Here is a 21,997-nt window from a genome sequence, read left to right on the forward strand (position 1 = left end):
CATTCTCACGAATCTCCTCTTCACTCTCTCCAGTGACAGCACATCCCTTCTCAGATATGCGACCGAAAACAGCTCAATACCCAAGAGCAGTCTGGTCAATGCCTTATAAAGCTTCAGTATTACATCTTTGCCTTATTGCGAAAATGCGTGTGGTGCTTTAAATGACCACTAGATGGCGGAGGTGGGGGGTTGCAGGAAAAAAGTTTAGCCAAAGCCCCTGATAATACTTTGTGACAGTTCATGGTGACATCATCGTTTTCTAATTTACATATTATTAATTCTGCGACAGTGATTTCTTGAACCATCCTGCGCCAGATGTCGAAAAATATAAAAATTGTTTCTTTTTTAAGAGATAACAGACACGTAGACCCGTGGCAAATTAACGAAACGAAACAAGTGAGTGCTAAGGGGATTTGGGGGAGCAAGTTAATTTTTTATATATATATCAGACGTTTATGAATGATTAGTAAAATGACATAATAATGACAGAGAGACAGGCGTTGAAATTATGGGAGACAGTTGCGTAGTGCTCCGGCTTTGAGGAGAGGGAAAGGGAGAGAAGAGAAGAGCTTTGCAAGGGAGTTGCCCCCTCCGGGAGGAGATAAACTTCTTAACCTTCAACGGGATTAATGGTACAGAGTAAAGGGGCGCCCCTGTGACGTCACAACCCGATGACGACAGGCTTTGGGGATTCCCCGCAGACTTTGGACTTTTCGGAGATTAACAATAATCGATGATTTTTCCCCTTCCCTTCACCGCTGTTGATGGTCCGCTACGGAGCTGCTAGAGGCACGGGCAAGGCAGCTACTGGCTCTCCCTAACGCTGCATGTGCCGGTCGGGGCGGTTCCATTAAGAGCGTAAGTACCTGCCCAAGTGTGCGGTGACCTCTTGTAGACGGATTGTGAATGGTAATTACCAAGTTTTCATTGGGATTAGTGGCGGATGTTATGTTCGTAACATCACGTGCCTTTGAATTAATTTAATGTTTTGTAACTCCAAAACATTAATTCTAAGAAATACACGCGAGTCTGAGAATACGGACTGGTTCGTTCTTTAAGCGAGCCGCACACGTATCACGTGGTAGCGTGACGATGTACGCATTTAATGTACTTTTACTATAACCCGTAGTTAATAAGTTAAACGAACAAGAATGTCTAATCAACCAATATATACACAAGGTTGCTCAAATATTATTGAAATATTAATTACATCACAGTGGATACAGCCCAGACCATCGAAGGAAAAGCCCTCCCCACTATTAATCAAACTTGCCACAAGAAAGCGGCATCCATCATCAAAGACCCACACCACCCAGGCCATGCTCTCTGCTCGCTAGTACCTATCGGCCAGGAACTACAGAAGCCTTGGGTCCCACACCACCAGGTCCCGAAGCAGTTATGTACTAACCGTCATTACTCCAACACTAAAGTTCAGATAAGTACATGGATGGGAGTGTTATGGTGTGCTGTAGTCCAGGTGCAGGTCCATGGGATTAGGTAGAATAACAGTTGGACACGAACTAGATGGGCTGAAGGACCGTTTTCTGTGGTGATGACTCTACCCCTGAAACATCTCTGGTTGTCCACTCTATGCATCTTGTACACCTTTGTCAAACCTCTTTTGCTCTAAAGAGAAAAGCCCTAGCCCGCTCAACCTATCCTCATAAAACAAACTCTCTAATCCAGGCAGTCTGCTGGTAAATCTCCTCGGCACTCTCTCCAAAGCTTTCCCATCCTTCCTATAATGAGGTGACCAGAGCTGAACACGATACTCCAAGTGTGGTCTAACCAGGGTCTTATAAAGCTGCTGATAAACTTTAGGGGAATGGGGGATTCTCAGATTCCCGTAAACAATAGATTCGGTACTGACGATGTCTGTGACTGCAGTGTGTTTGAATAATGTCTCACAGCTGCTTTCTTTGGAGCAAAATAAGGATTAAAGTTCACCCAGCTCCACATAAGATGTCTCTGGGCTTTTCAAACCTTTTGATTTTGACAAAAGCAGTACCTGATGGAAATTAGACAGAACATTCCTTTTTAATTAAAGCATAAATTTGACGGATGTTCTTACCTTTGTAATTAAGTTGTGACTCCAGCAAACCAGGTAGGACATTCTTTTCTTTAATTAAGGTGTCTGGAGTGTCTAACAAATTGATTGTACTTTGTATCAATAGTCCATTGACTTGACCGGAATGGTTATCAAACTGATTGTTCTTTGTATTGGTGGCTGTATAACTTCTAACAGTTCTGACATCAGGCAGTGAACCTGTTGAACTGCCGGGGAGATGAGAGCGTTTCTCTCCCTGATGTCGGGTCTAAGTTCACTCGCCGGCCGAGCTCGAAGAAATAAATGGGTGAAAGGATAAGTAACGATCTTTTTGTGCTGTCGTTATTTGATCCAGCAAAGTTACATTTACACTGCAACATTGTCTCATGGTCCTTGAACTCAGCCCCCAACTGATGAAGGTCAACACACCACAGGCCGCCTTAAACACCCTATCAACTTGTGTGGCAACTTCGAAGAATCAATGGATGTGGCCCCCTAGATCCCGCTGTTCCACCACATGGGTGGTTCTGGATCTGTGTGGTGGTCCCGTCCCATAATAACATGCCATCAGTCGGCTCAATGGGTTATTCTGCTGTGGAGAGCATTGCAGTGAACCCGCCGAACTTCCTTCCTTCCTCCACACACAAAGCAACTACCAGTGGAGGGAGCAGCTGGGTTTGGGATTTGATAGCAAGGCCTAGACAGAGAAGCGGGTGGGGATGGCAGCACAGGTACTGGATGGTGGCACCCGACTGCTTTCAAAAGATTAGAATCAGAATCAGGTTTATTATCAGTGATACATGTCACGAAGCAGTACACTGCAATGCATAAAAAGTATTCTAAATTATAGTAAGAAATAATAAGATAGATAAGTATTGTAATTTACAGTATATTTGCATGACTTTTTTTAATAATAAATTAAGTAGTTATTGATTGGGACTCCCTCCCATACTGTAAAAGGGCTGGATGGGAAAGAGTTTGTCAAATGTGCTCAAGTAAGTTTCCTTAGTCAATACAAAGTCCTCCCAACTACAGGGAGTGTGATACTAGGTGTCCTATTAGGGAATGAGACAGGACAGGTAACAGAAGTTTGTGTAGGGGAACACTTTGCATCTAATGATCATAAAGCCATTAGTTTCAAGGTAATTGTGAAACGAGATGGGTCTGATCCTTGGGTTAAGACTCTAAATTGGAATAAGGACAATTTTGATAATATCAGAAAAGATCTGGCAAGTGTGGATTTGGACAAGCTGTTGTCTGGCAAAGGTGTACCGGACAAGTTGTTGTCTGGCAAATGTGTACCAGACAAGTGGGAGGCCTTCAAAAGTGACACTTTGAGAGTACAAAGCTTGTATGTGCCTGTCAGAATAAAAGGCAAGGATAATAGGTTTAGTGAACCTTATTTTTCAAGAGTTACTAAGGACTGGGTAAGAAAAGAAGGGGGTGTGTCATGGGTATAGACAAGCAGTAACAAATGAGGTAGAGTCATAAAAGAAGTACAGCACGGAAACAGGTCCTTTGGCCCATCTAGTCCATGCTGAACCATTTAAACTGCCTACTCCCATCGACGTACTCCGTGGCCATAGCCCTCCATACCCCTATCAAACATGTACCCATCCAGACTGCTCTAAGACAGTGAAATCAAGCTCACGTGCATCACTTGTGCTGGCAGCTTGTTCCTCAATCACACAACCCTCTGAGTGAAGAGCTTTCCCATGTTCCCCTTAAACTTTTCACCTTTCATATTCAACCCATGACCTCTAGTTGTAGTCAGACGCGACCTCAGTGGGGAAAAAGCCTGTTTGCATTTACTCTGTCAATGCCTCTCATAATTTGTTAAACCCCTTTGCAAATCGTCTACAATCCAAGGAATAAAGTCCTAACCTATTTATTGTTCCTCTCCACGCCTTGTGGCACATCGGGTGGCAACCTTGCCATTTCTTTACCATTTGTCTGTTTTTTACGAGCTCCATTTGCTAGCTCGACGCTCAGCCCAGCACGCATGGAAAGCGTGCAAGGAGCCGGCCAGATTCGAACCTGGAACCACTCACCTCTGGTGTGAGTGCCTCTACACCACCGGCTGGCAAAAACCTATTTAATCTTTCCTTATATCTCAGGTCCTCCAGACCTGGCAACATCCCTGTAAATTTTCTCTGTACTCTTCCAACCTTATTCGCATCTTTCTTGTAGGTAGGTGACCAAAACTGCACACAGTACTCCAAATTAAGCCTCACCAACATCTTATACAAAATCAACAAAATATTCTATCTCCTGTACTCAGTACTTTAATTTATGAAGGCCAATGTACGAAAAATTCTCTTTACAACCATATTTGACTGTTAAGCCACTTTCAGGGAATTATGGATCTGTGTTTCCAGATCCCTCTGTTCTTCCATTCTCCTCTGTGCCCCATTGCACACTGTGCAAGTCTTGCCCTGAAAGTGTAACACCTCACATTTGTCTGCATTAAAATCCATCTGCCAGTTTTCTACCTTTTGATAGTCTTCCTTGTTGTCCACCACACCCCCAATCTTGGTGTTGTACACAAATTTGCCGATCCAGTTAACCACCTTATCATCCAGATCGTTGAACAAAGGACCCCGCACTGATCCCTGTGGCACTCCACTAGTCACTGGCCCCCAGTCAGAGAGGCAACCATCTACTACCACTCTCTGGCTTCACCCACAAAGCCAGTGTCCAATCTTGAATACGAAGCAACTGAACCTTCTTGACCAGCCACCCATGCAGGATTTGTCAAATGCCTTGCTAAACTCCATGTAGACAACATCCACTGCCTTGCCTTCATCAACTTTCCTGGTAACTTCAGCAAAAAACTATAAGATTAATTAGACATGACCTAACACACACTCTGCCATGCTGACTATCCTTAATCAGTCCATGTCTGTTCGAGTATTCATATATCAGGTCCCCTCAAATACCCTTCAATAACTTTCCCACTACTGACGTCAGTCTCACTTGCCTATAATTGCCTGGTTTGTTTTGAGAGCCGTTCTTAAACAGTGGAACAACATTTGCTATCCTCCAATCCTCTGGTACCTCAACTGTTGTTAAGGATTTAAATATCTCTGCTAGTTCCCCGACAATTTTTCCACTTGCGTCCCACGGGATTCAAGTGGAACCTTGCCAGGCCCTGGTGATTTATCCACCCTAATTTGCCTCAGGGCAGCAAACACTTCCTCCTCTGGTATCGCCATAGGATCCATGAAGTTGATAACGGTTTGCCTCACTTCTGCAAACTCTGTGTCCATCTCCTGAGTAATACAGATGCACAAAAAATCCAGTTAAGATCTCCCCCATCTCTTTTGGCTCCACACATGGATTACCATTCTGGTCTTCCAGAAAACCAATTTTGTCCCTTGCTATCCTTTTGCTCTTAACATAACTGCAAGATCCCATAGGATTCCCCTTCACCTTGTCTGCTAGGGCAACCTCATGCTGCCTTTCAGCCCTCCTGATTTCCTTAAGCATTCTCTTGCATTTCTTATACACCATCAGCACCTCATTTGTTTCTACCTGTCTATACCTGCTGTGCGCCTCCTTTTTCTTTCTTGACCTTCAAAATCTCTTGAAAACCAAGGTTCCTTACACCACTTATCTTTACCTTTTATTATGACAGCCACATACAAGCTTTGCACTCTCAGAATTTCACCTTTGAAGGCCTTCTACTTACCAAGTACACACTTGCCAGAAGACAACCTGTCCCAATCCACACTTACAAATTCCCTTCCAATACCATCAAAATTGGCCTTTCTCCAATTTAGAATGTCAACCCGCGGACCAGACCTATATTTTTGCATGTTTACTTTGAAACTAATGGCATTGTGATCACTAGATGCAAAGTGTTCCCCTATACAAACTTCTGTCACCTGTCGTGTCTCTTTCCCTTCAAGAATCACACATTCTCTCATTTGGACTTGTACGTACTGATTAAGGAAACTTTCCTGAACACATTTGACAAATTACATCCCATCTTGTCATTTTACAGTATGGGAATCCCAATCAATATGTGGGAAGTTAAAATCACCTACTATAAAAACCTTTAGGTTTCTTGCAGCAGTCGATGAGATCTCTACAAATTTGTTCCTCTCAATCCTTTGGACTGTTGGATGGTCTGTCATTTAGCCCATGGTCATACCTTTCTTATTATTCAGTTCCACCCATAAGACCTAAACAAGTTCTCCAGTCTGTCCTGACTGAGCACTGCCCTGACATTTTCTCTGACTAATAATGCCACCTCTCCTTTACACCCTCCCGCTCTGTCACATTTAAAACAGCAGAACTCCAAAATATTGAGCGACCAGTCTGCCCCTCCTGCAAACAAGTCTCACCAATGACTACAATATCATCATTCCAGGTGTTGTTCCATGTCCCGAGCTCATCTGCCTTTCCTACAATACTTCTTGCAGCTCAGAACATCAGTCACACCACGCTCAACCTTTTGTTTCCTGACTTTGTCTGGGGTCTAAAGAACATCTGTTTCCACAACTTCTCCACTCACTGTTCCAGAGATACTTGAGGAGTATGGGAAATGCAAGAGAACACTTAAGAAGGAAATCGGGAGGGCAAAAAGGAGGCATGACCTTGCTCTTGCAGATAAGGTGAAGGAGAATCCTAAGGGTTTCTACAGATGTATTGAAAGCAAAGAGAGAGCAAGGGACAAAATCAGCCCCCTGAAAGATCAGAGTGGTCATCTAAGCGTGGAGCTGGAAGAGGTGGGAGAGATCTTATATTAATTTTTAGCATTTAGTCGGGAGACAGATACAGTCTATAGATGTGAGGCAAAGCAGCAGTGAGGTTATGGACCCTGTACAGATTAGAGGAGGAGGTGATTGCTGCCTTAAGGCAATTCAGGGTGGATAAATCCCAGCACCTGAGACGGAGTTCCCTCGGACCCTATTGGAGGCTAGTTCAGAAATTGCCGGGGCCCCTAGCAGATATATTTACATAAGAACATAAGCAATAGGAGCAGGAGTCGGCCATCTGTCCCGTCGAGCCTGCTCCACCATTCAATAAGATCATGGCTGATCTGACCACGGACTCATCTCCACCTGCCTGCCTTTTCCTCATAACCCTTAATTCCCCTACTATCCAACCTTGTCTTAATATATTTACTGAGGTAGCCTCCACTGTTTCATTGGGCAGAGAATTCCACAGATTCACCACTCTCTGGGAAAAGCAGTTCCTCCTTATCTCCGTCCTAAATTTACTCCATCAATTCTTGAGTCTATATCCCCTAGTTCTAGTCTCACCTACCAGTGGAAACAATTTTCCTGCCTCTAAGTGACAGATAGCTTTCATAATTTTATATGTTTCTATAAGATCTCCTCTCATCCTTCTGAATTCCAGCGAGTACAGTCCCAGGCAACTCAATCTCTCCTCATAGTCTAACACCATCAGCTCTGGAATCAACCTGGTGAACCTCCTCTGCACCGCCTCCAAAACCGGTATATCCTTCCTCAAGTAAGGAGACCAGAAATGCATGCAGTACTCCAGGTGTGGCCTCACCAGTACCCTGTACAGTTGCAACGTAACCTCCCTGCTCTTAAATTCAATCCCTCTAGCAATGGAGGCCAACATTCCATTTACCTTCTTGATAGCCTGCTGCACCTGCAAACCAACCTTTTGTGATTCATGCGTAAGCACTCCCAAGTCCCTCTGCACAGCAGCATGCTGCATTGTTTTACCATTTACATAATAATCTGATCTTCTATTTTCCCTTCCAAAGTGGATGACCTCGCATCTACCAACATTGTACTCCATTTGCCAGACCTTTGCCCACTCACTAAACCTATATATCTCTCCGCAGACTCTCCATCTCTTCTGCACAATTTGCTTTTCCGCACAATTTGCTTTTCCTCTCAATTTAGTATCATCAGCAAACTTGTATACACTACACTTGGTCCCCTCTTCCAGATCGTTAATGTATATCGTGAACAATTGCAGACCCAGCACCGACCCCTGTGGCACACCGCTCACCACTGATTGACAACCAGAGTAACACCCATGTATCCCAAATGTCTGCTTTCTATTTGTTAATCAATCCTCTATCCATGCTAATGCATCACCCCCAACTCTATGCATCCTTATCTTACGGATAAGTCTCTTATGTGGCACCGTATCAACACCTTCTGGAACTCCAAGTAAATAACATCCATCTGTTCTCCTCTATCCACTGTGCTTGTTATATCATCAAAGAACTCCAGTAAATTTGTCAAACAGGACCTGCCTTTACTGAACCCATGCTGCGTTTGCCTGATGGATCCATTTCTTTCCAGATGCCTCGCTACTTTTTCTTTAATGATAGCTTCAAGCATTTTCTCGACTACAAATGTTAAACTAACTGCCCTAAAGTTACCTGCCTTTTTTTTGAACAGAGGCAAGATTTTTGCCTTCTTCCAATCTGCCAGGACCTGCCCAGAGTCAAGACGATTTTGATAAATTATCACCAAAGCCTCAACTGTAACTGCTACCCTTTCTTTCAGTATTCCATCGGGACCAGGGGACTTGTCTACCTGTAAGCCCACAAGCGTGCTCAGCACTACCTCTTTAGTGATAGCTATTGTATCGAGGTCCTCACCTCCCATTGCATCCATAACATCTCTCTTTGACATGTTAGATGTGTCCTCCACCGTGAAGACCGACACAAAATAGTCATTCAAAGCCTCAGCCATTTCCTTATTACCCAATATCAATACCCCCTTCTTTTTCTCCACATCCATGGCCACAACTGAGATGTTGGAGGATTAGCTAATGTTCTGCTGTTTAAGAAAAGCTGTAAGAATAAACCAGGAAATCAAAGGCTGGTAAGCCTGACATCAGTAGTGGGAAAGTTATTGGAAGGTTTTCTAAGGGACCAGATGCATAATTATTTGGATAGACAGGGACTGATTAGGGATCGTCACATGGCTTTTTGGTAGATTGTGTCTAACCAATCTTATAGAATTTTTCAAGGAAGTTACCAAGGAAGTTTATGAAGGCCAGGCAGTGGATGTTATCTACATAGTCTTTAGTAAGGTGCTTAACAAGGTCCCACATGGGAGGCTGGTCTAGCAGGTTCAGTTGCTTGGTATTCAAGATGAGATTATAAATTGGATTAGACATTGGTTTTGTGGGAGAAACCAGAGAGTGGTAGTAGATAGTTAAATCTCTGACTGGAGGCCTGTGACTAATGATGTGCCGCAGGGATCGGTGCTGGGTCCTTTTCTGTTTGTCGTCTTTATCAGTGATCTGGATGATAATTTAGTAGACTTGATCAGCAAATTTGCAGTTGACACCAAGAGAGGGAGTGTAGTGGACGGCAAAGAAGGTTGTTAAAGCTTGCAGCAGTATCTGGATCAGCTGGAAAAATGGGCTGAAAAATGGGAGATGGAATTTAATGCGGACAAGTGTGATGTATTGCACTTTGGGAGGACAGGTCAACAGTGAGGTGTTGAGGAGTTGCACAGAACAAAGCAAACTGGAAATATAGGTCCATAATTCCTTGAAAGTAGCATCACAGGTAGTTGGGGTTGTAAAGAGAATTTCTGGCACATTGCCCTACATAAGTGAATGTGTTGAGAACAGGAGTTGGGATGTTATGTTGAAATTGTATTAGATGTCGTGAGGCCTAATTTCGAGTACTGTGTCACCTACATACAGGAAAGATGTCAATAAGGTTGAAAGAGTGCAAAGCAAATTTACAAAGCTGTTGCTGGGATTTGAGGACCTGCTGTGTACATACATCTATTGATGCTTCTGGACACATCTTCAGTGATGCTCCTGGAATCATCGGGTGTTTCGGGTCTTTTAACATCATACAACCTCCTCCAGGTGACCCAGCCGGGGCTGATCAAACCCCAGCTTGTGTCCAGATGGCTAGCTACTTATGACTCCATGGCTCCCCTCTTTTGAGCCACAGCCATCTTGAGGCCCTCTCTGCCACATCGGTGGTACTGCGGATGGCTCTCCTCTTCCTCTCTCCCTCGATGCCCAAAATGAGTTATAGTGAAAGATTGAATAAGTTAGGACTTTATTCCCTAGAATGTAGAAAAATGAGGGGAGATTTGACAGAGGTATGGGAAATTATAAGGGGTATAGATAGGTATTAATTTGTGTGACACTACAACTAGAGGTTATGGGATAAGGGTGAAAAGTGAAATGTTAAAGGGGAACTAGAGGGGGAACAACTTCACAGAGAGCTGTGAGAGTGTGGATCACAAGTGGTGGATGCGGGGTCGATTTCACCACTTGAGCAAAATTTAGATAGGTAGGTGGATGGAAAAGGTATGGGGGGGGGGTGCTGTATCACCTGCCAGCTGTACTCCTTCACCTCCCACCCCCACCTTATTCTGGCTTCTTCCCCCTTCCTTTCCAGTCCTCAAGAAGGGTTTCAGCCGGAAACGTCGACCATTTATTCATTTCCATAGATGCTGCCTGACCTGCTGAGTTCCTCTGGCATTTTGTGTGTGCTGCCCTGGATTTCCAGCATCTGCAGATTCTCTCGTGTTTAGGATTTTCTCTGTTAGTGCTTTCCTTGGTTAGTGGGACAGTTCGTGCAAACCACTGATGAAACTGTGGGTTCGTCCACACTCCCATCTACTCACGGTAGCCTTTCTCAACCAGCCCCCTCTCCCACATTCACTGTATCAGAATTGGGTTTATTATTGCTGAGGTATGTCATGAAATTAGTTGTTCTGCAGCTGGAGCACAGTTCAATATGTAAAATTTGCTATACAATAAGATGTACACACATCATCAGAATCATCATCATTACGTGCCGTGTTGTATGGCGTAGGTGATCATGACCATGATTGTTCCAGAGAAATGTTTTGACAGAAGTGGTTTGCCATTGCCACCTTCAGGGCAGTGTCTTTACAAGACGGATTACCCCAGCCATTATCAATTACCTTCAGAGAGCGTCTGCCTGGCGTCAGTGGTCACGTAACCAGAATTATACAACTATCCAACACCTGTTCTCATGGCTTCACGTGACCCTGATTGGGGGGTGGGGGTGTGCTAAGCAGGTACGACACCTTGCCCAAGGGTGACCGCAGGCTAGCAGAGGGAAGGAGCACCTTGCACCTCCTTTGATAGAGACGTATCTCCACCACACACACACGGGGAAAAAAGGTGTGCGAAAAGAAACAAAAATAGTGAGGTAATGTATGGGTTCATTGCCCATTCAGAAGTCTGATGGCAGTGGGGAAGAAGCTGTTCCTAAAGTGCTGAGTGTGAGTCTTCGGGCTCCTGTACCTCCTCCCTGAAGGTAGTAATGAGGAGCATGTCCTGGATGGTGAGAGTCCTTCATGATGAATTCCATCTCCTTGAGGTACCACCTTTCGAAGATGTCGTCGACGCTGGGGAGGCTAGTGCCCCTGGTGGCGCTGGCTGAGATTACAACCACACCTGGAGTAACGTGTGCAGTCCTGGTCCCCCAGCTATAGTCAGGATGTTGTTAAGTTGGGAAGGGCCACGGAAACGCTTCACAAGGATGTTACCAGGACTGGAGGGTGGGGACTGTTTTACCTGGTGCCTAGGAGGTTGAGGGGTGACACTACAGACATGTAAAAAGTCATGAGGAACTTAGTTAAGGTAGATGGTCACAGCCTTTTCCTCAAGATAGGGAACTCAACATCTAGAGGGCATAGAGTTAAGATGGGGGGGGAGGAAAAATTCAAAGGAACATGAAATTGAACTTTTTCACACAGCAAGTGGCACGTATATGGGACGAGCTGATGGAAGAAATGGGTGAGGTAGTTACAATTACAACACTTAAAAGATATTTGGGTAGGTATAGGGGTAGGAAAGGTTTGGAGGAATATGGGCCAAGTGCAGATAGATAGCTCAGGTAAATATCTTGGTAGGCAGAGGCGTTTTGGGCCTGTGGGTCTACTTCCTTGTTTTATATAATCTGGCTAAGGTGGCACACCAATTTTAAATGTATATAAGGTTGGGCGGCTGGGGGGGGGGGTCTTCCGTGGCCGCATTTCATTCCATCCCCAGGAGAAGTTACCACCAAGACCAAGGAAGCCAATGAGTAATTGAGGGAAGAATGCCACTTGTGAGTTAAACCCCACAGGAACAGACGTAGCTGTCTAGACACTGTCAGAAAAGCACACTAGTCACCAGGGCTCGTGTAAAAGATGCCGATTGGGCAGCTTTGGTAAATAGTCTAAGAGTCATACAGCATAGAAACAGGCCTTTCAGCCCAACTAGTTCATGCCAACCAAGGCGCCACAAGATCATAAATCATAGGAGCATTATTAGCCTATTCGGCCCATTGAGTCTACTCCGCCATTCCATCATAGCTGATTTATTATCCCTCTCAATCCCATTCTCCTCACTTCTCCCCATAATCTTTGATGCCCTGACTAACCAAGAACCTATCAGCTGCTTTAAACATACCCAATGATTTGGCTCCGCAATCATCTGCGGCAATAAATTCCATGGATTGACCACCCTCTGGCTGAAGAAATTTCTCCTCATCTCTGTTCTGGAGGGACCTTCTATCCTGAGACCATGCTCTCTGGTCCTGGACTCCCCCAACTATAGGAAACATCCTCTCCATATCTACTCTTTCTAGGACTTACAACGTTTGATAGGTTTCATTGAGATCCCCCCCCCCCAGTCTCCTAAACTCCAACGAGTACAGGCCCAGAGCCATTAAATATTCCTCATACATTAACCCTTTCATTCCTGGGATTATTTTGTGTGAACCTCCTCTGGACCCCCTCCCATACCAGCACATCCTTTCGAGATAAAAGGCCCAAAATTGCTCAAAATTCTCCATTCTGACAAATGGCTTATAAGGCCTCAGCATTATATCCTCACTTTTACATTCCAGTCCTCTCGAAATGAATGCTAACATTGCATTTGCCTTCCTTCCTTACCACCAATTCACCCTACAAGTTAACCTTTGGGGAATTCTGTACAAAGACTCCCAGGCCTGTTTGCACCTCTGGTTTCTGAATTTACTCCCCATTTAGAAAATAGTCCATGCCTTTATTCCTCCTATGAAATTGCATGATCATTCACTGTATTCCATCTGGCACTTCTTTGCCCATTCTCCTAATCTGTCTCAGTCCTTCTGCAGACTCACTGCTTCCTCAATCGTAACTATCCCTCTATGTACCTTCGTATCGTCTGCAAACTTGGCCACGAAGCCATCAATTCTGTCATCCAGATCATTAACATATAACAGTCCCAGCACCGACCCCTGCGGAACACCCCTAGTCACTGGCAGCCAATCGGTAGAGCCCTCTTTATTCCCACACTTTGCCTCCTGCCAGTCAGCCAACCTCCTATCCACGGTAATATCTTCCCTGTAATACCAGGGCTCTTGTTTAACGGCACCTTGTCAAAGGCCTTCTGAAAATCCAAATAAGCAACACCACCGATTTTCCTTTGTCTATCCTGCTTGTTATTTCCTCAAAGGATTCCAGCAGATTTTTCAGGCAAGATTTCCCCTTAAGGAAATCATGCGGACTTTGACCTATTTTATCATGTGCCTCCAAGTACTCCTAAAACCTCATGGTTAAGAATCGACTCTAACATCTTACTGATCTAGTCCAGGCCAGATCTATACCCATCTGGAACTAATTGCCCATATTTCACACACATCGTTCCAACCCTTCCCTCTCCACATACTTATTCCAAATGTCTTTTAAATGTTATTTTACCTGACTGAACTAAAACGGCTGGTTCCATATCGGAACTAGAATCGCAATTGGTTTATTGTTATCATGTGCACTGAGACATGTGACAGCAATGAACCAATAGGGTGGTGGGGTGGTGATAAGTCGAATATAGTCTAAGGTGCTCCTTCCTTCTGCTAGCCTGCAGGTCACCCTTGAGAAAGGTGTAGCATCTGCTTAGCCCCCCCCCCCCCCCGATCAGGGTCACGTGAAACCATGGGAACAGGCGGCGGGCGGCCGTATGAGCAGCTGGTGAATATCACATCCTGGTTATGCGACCACTGACGCAGGCGGACAGTCTCTGAAGAGTACTGATAATGGCTGGGGGGGGGAGGGTCACCTGTCCTATAAAGACACTGCCCAGAAGAAGGCAATGGCAAACCACTTTGGTACAAAAATTTGCCAGGAACAATCATGGTCATGAAAAGACCATAATTGCCCACGTCATAAGACTTAGCACATAACAAAGAAACATTCTGATATACAGTGTGAAGGATGTCTTGCACACTGTTCATATAGATCAGAATAGAGTGTAAAAACTACAGAGAAAGTGTAGTACAGATAAACGTGCAAGATCATAATGCGAGAGAGAGCAAAAACAGTGTTAATGTTTTGGTTCTTGATCTAAGGCTAGAGACCTGAGACATTAACTCTGTTCCTCTCTCCACAGATATTCCCTGACCTGCCGAGTGTTTCCTGCATTTCAACTTACCTTTTTATTTCATGTTGACTTTTAGAGGGATCGCTTTCCAGCCTTTCTCATTTTCGTGTCTCTGTTGGGCCAGGTTTCAGAATGGTCCTCCCGGACACGGAAGGCACAAAGCTGTGCAGTCCTCTTGCCAAGCAGAAGATTTGCTCCAAGTTTCCCGTTCCTGGGGCCCTCCAGCAACACCTCTTCTACGGAGAGTACAGCCCTTTCAAGTACGCCCCCATCTTCGAGAGCGATTTCATACAGGTGACAAGAAATTATTTAGCATCTGCTGCGGCATCCTTCATTTCCTTTTCCCCCCATGAAGCCGGCACATGGCAGCTGCATAGAAATAGGCTATTCAGCCCAAACACACACATTACCCTCAGAATCAGCGGGTTTCCCTTTACCTACATTTCTGCTTGGGACCTGACCCATTCCATTGTTACTGATTTGTGTTGGTATTGCTTTATTATTGTCACATTTAGAACATAGAACATGGAAGAGTACAGCCCAGGAATGGGCTATTCGGCCCACAATGTTGTGCTGTACTAGCTAAAAGGCAAATCAAAAACACCCAAACACTAATCCCTCCTACCTACACCATGTCCATATCCCTCTATCCTCCTTGTATCCTCGTACCTGTTCAAATGTCTCTAATGTATTTGCCTCTACCACCACACCAGGCATCCACCACTCTCTGAGGAAAGACTTGCCTCCCACAGCCTCCTTAAGCCTACCACCTCTCACTTTCAACACATGCCCTCTGGTATTAGACATTTCTACCCTGGGAAACAGATACGCCCTGTCTACTCTATGCCGCTCATAATCTTGTAAGCCGCTATCGGGTCTCCTCTCAGCCTCTGGCACTCCAAAGAAAACAACCCAAGTTTATCCAGCCTCTCTTGATAGTACATGCCCTCTAAACCAGGCAGCATCCTGGTAAACCTCATCTGCACCCTCTCCAAAGCCTCAACATCCTTCCTATAGTGGGGTCACCAGAACTGTACACAATACTCCAGATGTGGCCTAACCAGAGTTTTACAAAGTTGCAACATAATCTCCTGAATTTTGAAGTCAATGCCTTGTCCATGTAGACAACATCCACTCCCCTACTCTCATCAATCTCTGTTATCACCCTGTCAAAAAACTCAAATCAAGTTGGTAAGTCACTACTTGTCCCGCGCAAAGCCATGCTGGCTCTCCCTAATTAGGCCACGGATTTCCAAATGCTCACATACCCTATCCCTGAGAATTCTCTCCAGCAATTTCCCTGCAACTGACATGAGACTCGTCGGTCTATAGTTCCCAGGATTTTCTCTTATTCCCTTCTTAAATAGAGGTGCAACATTAGCCATTCGCCAGTCCTCCGGATCTTGTCTGTGGATAGAGAGGACAGGAAGATACTGGTCAAGAGCCCAACAATCTCGCCTCTTACCCCCTTCAGTAACCTGAGGAAAATCCCATCAGGTCTTGGGGACTTATCCAGCTTAATGCTCATTAGGAGGCCCAGCACCTCCTCCTCTTTGACATCTAAATGCCCTAATGTATTTATACACTCAGCACCGACCCCCTGGTCCTTCATATCCTTTTCCTTGGTAAATATCAAAGCAAAGTACTCACTAAGTACCTTATTCACATTCTCTGCATCCAAGCATGTGTTCCCCTCTTTATCCTTGAGTGGTCTCACCCTCTCCCTAGTTATCCTTTTGCTCTTGATGTATGTATAAAATGCCTTGGGGTTCACCTTAATCCTACTTGCCAAGGACTTTTCACGGCCCCTCCTGGCTTTCCCAATTCCCCTCTTTAGTCCTTTTCTGGTTTCTTTATTCTCCTCATGTGCTCCGTTTGACCCTAACTTCCAAAACTTTACATACCTTTCCTTTTCTTTTCTTTACTAAATTCATCACCTCTCCGGACATCCAAGGTTCTCTTGTCTTTTGATCCTCATCCTTCCTTCCAACAGGAACATACCTTTCCTGTACTCTGTTCAATTGGTTTTTAAACACCCTCCACATGCCTGATGTTGACTTACCAGAAAAACAATAAACGCTTCTTAGTTCCTACCTAATGATCTCATAATTTGCCCTACTCCAATTTAAAACTCTCCCACAAGGACCATACCTCTCCTCATGTAGAGCTATCCTGAAGGATAAGGAGCTGTGGTCACTGTTCCCTAACTGCTCACCCACTGAAAGGTCAGTCACTTGGCCAGGCTTTCCAACACCAGGTCCAGTACGGCCCCTCCTCTCCTTGGACCGGCCACACATTGATTTAAGAAATCCTCCTGGATACACTGAACAAATTCAGCCCCATCTAAACTAAGAAGGTCCCAGTCTATATTAGGGAGGTTGAAATCCCCTATGACAAAACCCCCCTTTTTTTTGCATATTCCCTTAATCTGATTATGTATCTGTTCTTCAGTGTCCCGGTGACTACTGGGGGGGGTCTGTAGTACAATCCCAGCATTGCACCCTTCCTGTTCCTGAGTTCCACACAAATGGGCTCGGTGTCTGACCACTCCATTATGTCTTCCCTGAGTGAAGGTATGATATTGTCCCTGATTAGTAGTGCAACTCTGCCCCCTCATTTACCTTCTCCCCTACCTTCGAAAACCTCCTAAAACCTCGAAAACCTGGTACACCCATTCACCCATCCTTCCCCTCTCTCAACCAAGTTCATCACCTGTACCCATAATCTCCAAGCATTAAAATATACACACTTCAAACCCTCTGACCCATCATACCTGTTATTTCAATTTTACCTTCAATTCTTTTCCTGACATCTACCTTCTGGTCCAATCCTTACCTTACTGCCCTGGGGCTCCGATTGCCAACCCCTTGCAAAACTAATTCAAACTCTTCTGAGTAGCATCAGCAAAACTCCCGGCCGGGATATTGGTTCCCCTCCAGTTCAAGTGCAACCCATCCCTTTTATACAGGTCACCCCTTCCCCAGAAAAGGTTCCAATGATCCAAGAACTTGAAACCCTGTCCCCCTGCACCATCTCCTCATTCATTTACACTATCACCCCATTCCTACCTGCACTAGCCCATGACGCCAGGAGCAATCTGGAGATTACAACCCTGTCGGTCCTTCTCTCCAGCCTTTTTCCTAACTTCCTATACTCACTGCACTGGATCTCTTCCCCTTTTCTGCCTATGTCTTTGGTGCCAACACACAGCACGACTTCTGGTTGTTCCCCTCTCCCTTGAGAATATCCTCCAGCCACTCCAATATATCATGGATTCCAGCACCCAGGGGACAATGCACCATCCTGGTGTCTCTTTTGCCTCCACAAAATTTCCATTCTCTCCCCCTAACTATCGAGTCTCGTGTAACTACCACACTGCCTGGCCTTACCTTTCCCGGCCGAGGCTCAGAGCCAGCCACAGTGCCAACAAGCTGGCAGCTGTCACTGTGATCTGATGGGTCATTCCCACCCCATCCCCCAGCAGTATCCAAAGGAGTATACTTGTTGCTGAGGGGAGCGGCTACAGGGGCAACCCTGCTCTGACTTCCTATTCCCATTACATCACCTGGCGGTCACCCACCTACTGTACTTTGGGTGTGAGCAGCTCTTCAAAAGTCTCATCTGTAACGTCTCCGGTCTCCCGAATGATCCTGAGTACGTCCAACTCCAGCTCTAACTCCTTGACCCGGTCAGTCAGGAGCTGAAGTTGGGTGCACTTTCCGCAGATTTAGTCATCCGGTATCCTGAATTCCCACATCCGACAGGAGGAGCATTCCATCCTGGCTGCCCTGTCCCAATAAAGAAAAAGCCTTGCCCTTTCTTAAGTGCGCCTCCGCCTGTGCACGCTGAAGCCTGTTGAGCCAAATCCTTCACACTCTGTCACTGACACACTCCCACAATGGCCGCTCCACCCGAGCCTACCCTCCTTTTACTTGCAGCTGAGGTGACTCCGACGCTTTCCATGCCTGCATAGTCCAAAGAGACCAGCCTTTCCCGAATCTGCTCCTCTTACCAGGATACAATGAAAAGCTGACTTGCATGCTATTCGTACAGATCAAATTGTGACACAGTGCATTGAGCTAGAATAAGGTCAAACAATAACAATGCGGAATAAACTGTGAAAGTTTCCAAAAATGTGCAGTGCAGGTAAATGGCGAAGTGCGAGATCAGAGTGAGGCGCACCGTGGAGCCAAGCGTACAAGAGATCCATTCAAGGGTCTGATAACAGTGGTGTAGAAGTTGTTCTTCACCCTGGTGGAACATGCTTTCAGGCTTCCTTTTCTTCTGGGAGAGGAGAGAAGAGAGAATATCTGGGGTGGGTGGGGTCTTTGATTACACTGGCTGCTTTGCTGAGACAGCGAGAATCATTGACTGATTCCACAGAGGGGTAGCTGGTTTCATGTGATGTTCTAAGCTTCACTTTCGTACGATCATGCGCAGAGCAGATGGCATACCGAGCTGTGATGAGAACTTTTCCCACTACCTGTGGACCCTCTTTCAGGGACCTTTCCTCTCACATTCTCAATATTTATTGCTTGCATATTAATTATTACTGTATTGATTCTTTTTTGTCCTTGGACATTTTGTTGTCTTCCGCACGCTGATTATTTGCGTATTTGTTTATTGAGATACAGCACGGAGAAGGCCCTTTCGGCCCTTCAAGCTACACCGCCCAGCAATCTCCCAATCCTGGCCTAATCACGGGACAATTCACAATGACCAATTAACCTTCCAACCAGTATGTCTGTCTTTGGACTGTGGGAGGAAACCGGAGCACCCGGAGGAAACACGTGGTCACAGGGAGAACAAACAAACTCCTTACAGGCAGTGGTGGGAATTGATTCCCGTTTGCTTGTACTGTAAAGCATTGTGCCAACTACTACGTTACCATGACTTTTTTTTTTGGCCATCTTGTTGTGCGTGGTTCTTCCATTGATCCTTTTTTGTTTCTTTCTATTTACTGTGAATGCCCGCGAGAAAATTTTAATGATAAAAATAGTAAATTGGTTAAAAAAGTACATATATGTACCTTGATAATAAATTTACTTTGAAGTTCCCAACACGGAAGGGAACTCACCACATTGAGCCCCAGCTAGATTTATCTCGAGCAAGTAATAGTGAGTTTTGAAGGCTATGAAACTGCTGAAAGAAAGTTGTTTATGTGGAAGCGAAGAGTTAATGAACTTTTAAGTTGATTGAACTAATGGCCATTAATGAAGAGATGCAGTCAATGGGCCAAGTTGTACTCTGGTTCTGCATTTACTTTGGTTTAATTGCTAAGGAAACTCAGCATGTCTCTTTTGAACCTTACCAGTTCTTAGTCACTGCACAGAAGATCGTATTCTGTCTGGGCACATCAGGGCAGCAAGTCACTGATAATGGGTGCAGCATTCCAGCTGCGAGTCTCTGGCTTAGTAAGTTTATGGGTGATACTAAAGTTAGCAGAGTTCTGGATAGTGTAGAAGACTGGCAAAGAATGTGGCGCGATATGGATCATTTGTGGATATGGGCAGAGAGATGGCAGATGGAGTTTAACCCAGATGAATGTGAGGTGTAACAACAGGAATTCTGCAGATGCTGGAAATTCAAGCAACACACATCAAAGTTGCTGGTGAACGCAGCAGGCCAGGCAGCATCTCTAGGAAGAGGTACAGTCGACGTTTCAGGCCGCGATCCTTCGTCAGGACTAACTGAAGGAAGAGTTAGTAAGAGATTTGAAAGTGGGAGGGGGAGGGATGGAGCCAAGAGCTGGACAGGTGATTGGCAAAAGGGATATGAGAGGATCATGGGACAGGAGGTCCGGGGAGAAAGACAAGGGGGGGGGGAACCAGAGGATGGGCAAGGGGTATAGTCAGAGGGACAGAGGGAGAAAAAGGAGAGTGAGAGAAAGAATGTGTGTATAAAAATAAATAACGGATGGGGTACGAGGGGGAGGTGGGGCATTAGCGGAAGTTAGAGATGTCAACTTCTCTAACTTCCGCTAATGCCCCACCTCCCCCTCGTACCCCATCCGTTATTTATTTTTATGCACACATTCTTTCTCTCACTCTCCTTTTTCTCCCTCTGTCCCTCTGACTATACCCCTTACCTTCCTCTGGTTCCCCCCCCACTTGTCTTTCTCCCCGGACCTCCTGTCCCATGATCCTCTCATATCCCTTTTGCCAATCACCTGTCCAACTCTTGGCTCCATCCCTCCCCCTCCTGTCTTCTCCTATCATTTTGGGTCTTCCCCTTCCCCTCCCACTTTCAAATCTCTTACTAACTCTTCCTTCAGTTAGTCCTGACGAAGGGTCTCGGCCTGAAACGTCGTCCTAGAGATGCTGCCTGGCCTGCTGCGTTCACCAGCAACTTTGATGTGTGTTGCTTGAATGTGAGGTGTTGCACCTTTGGTGTGGCAAATGCGAGGAGACAGTACACTGTTCAGGGCAAGACTCTTAGCAATGTTGCTGAGCAGAGAGATCTTGGGACCCAAGTTCACAGCTCCTTGAAAGTGGCTACACAAGTCGTTAAGGTGGTTAGGAAGGCTTATAGAATGTTTGTTTTCAATGAGGTCAAAAGTCATGAGGCTATGTTGCAACTTTATAGAACTCTGGTTAGGCCACAACTGGAGTATTGATACAGTTCTGGTCGCCCCACTATGGGAAGGATATTGAGGCCTTGGAGAGGGTGCAGAAGAGGTTTACCAGGATGCCCGGTTTAGAAGGCATGGGCTATCATGAGAGGCTGGATAAACTTGAGTTGTTTTTTCTGGAGCGTCAGACACTGAGGGGAGATCTGATAGCGGTTTACAAGATTATGCTAGCCATAGATAGAGTGGTCAGAGAGTATCTGTTTCCCAGGGTTGAAATGTCTAATACTAGAGAGCGTGCATTGAAGGTGAGAAGGAGTAGGTTCATAGGGAATGTAAGGGGTAGGTTTTTTACTCAGAGTGGTAGATGCCTGGAATGCACTGCCTAGTATGGTGGTAGAGGCAAATACATTAGATAGGCAGATGAACATAAGCAAGATGGAGGGATATGGACATTGTGTAGATGTGAGGGATTAGTGTTTGGGTATATTTGATTTGCTTTTTAGCTGGTTCAGCACAACATTGTGGGCCGAATGGCCTGTTCCTGTGTTGTAGACTTGTGGTCTTCCAGAGTTATTGATGTCAATCATCTCATGAGGCACCTTTTTACACTTTTCTTTGTAAACTGTTCAGACTTTGCTTTGATTTCACAGGCTGAAATCAACTCCTTTCTCATATATGTACTTACTGTTTGAAACAATCAAGTTATTGCTGGTTCTCGTTAACCTGCTCAGCCACCTAAGGCCATCAGGGAGGAGGAGCTTCAGGACCCACACCACCAGAGCCAGGAATAGTTACTGCCCGTCAACCATCAGCCTCTGGAACCAGTGGGGGTAACTTCACTCGCCCCACCACTGAACTGGACACTGTGGTAGGGGCACTATTACAGCTCGGGGCATTCCAGAGTTTGGAGTTCAATTCCAGCACCGTTCTGTAAGAAGTCTCTGTAAGTCCTCCCCGTGGAATGCGTGAGATTTCTCCTGGTCCTCCAGTTTCCCCCTACAGTCCAAAGACATACTGGGTCACTT

General features: G+C 45.4%; 1 protein-coding gene across 4 annotated transcripts in view; it reads left to right on the plus strand.

Annotated features, from left to right (window-relative positions):
* Nucleotides 1-296: 296 nt before the first annotated feature.
* The window catches only part of LOC140205438 (uncharacterized), a 49,240-nt gene continuing 27,539 nt past the window's right edge, over nt 297-21,997 (plus strand). The window contains exons 1-2 of one of the 4 annotated variants that reach the window (XM_072273040.1): nt 297-396; nt 14,526-14,695. In XM_072273040.1, coding sequence (XP_072129141.1) covers nt 14,534-14,695 — 162 coding nt within the window. In that variant the 5' untranslated portion in view covers nt 297-396; nt 14,526-14,533. Of the gene's footprint in view, nt 397-720; nt 859-14,477; nt 14,696-21,876; nt 21,916-21,997 lie in introns of those variants that run through there. The other 3 variants (XM_072273039.1, XM_072273041.1, XM_072273042.1) reach the window with 3 other exon arrangements.

Source organism: Mobula birostris, chromosome 11 (genome assembly GCF_030028105.1).
Source record: "Mobula birostris isolate sMobBir1 chromosome 11, sMobBir1.hap1, whole genome shotgun sequence".
In the NCBI taxonomy this organism is placed as follows: Eukaryota; Metazoa; Chordata; class Chondrichthyes; order Myliobatiformes; family Myliobatidae; genus Mobula; species Mobula birostris.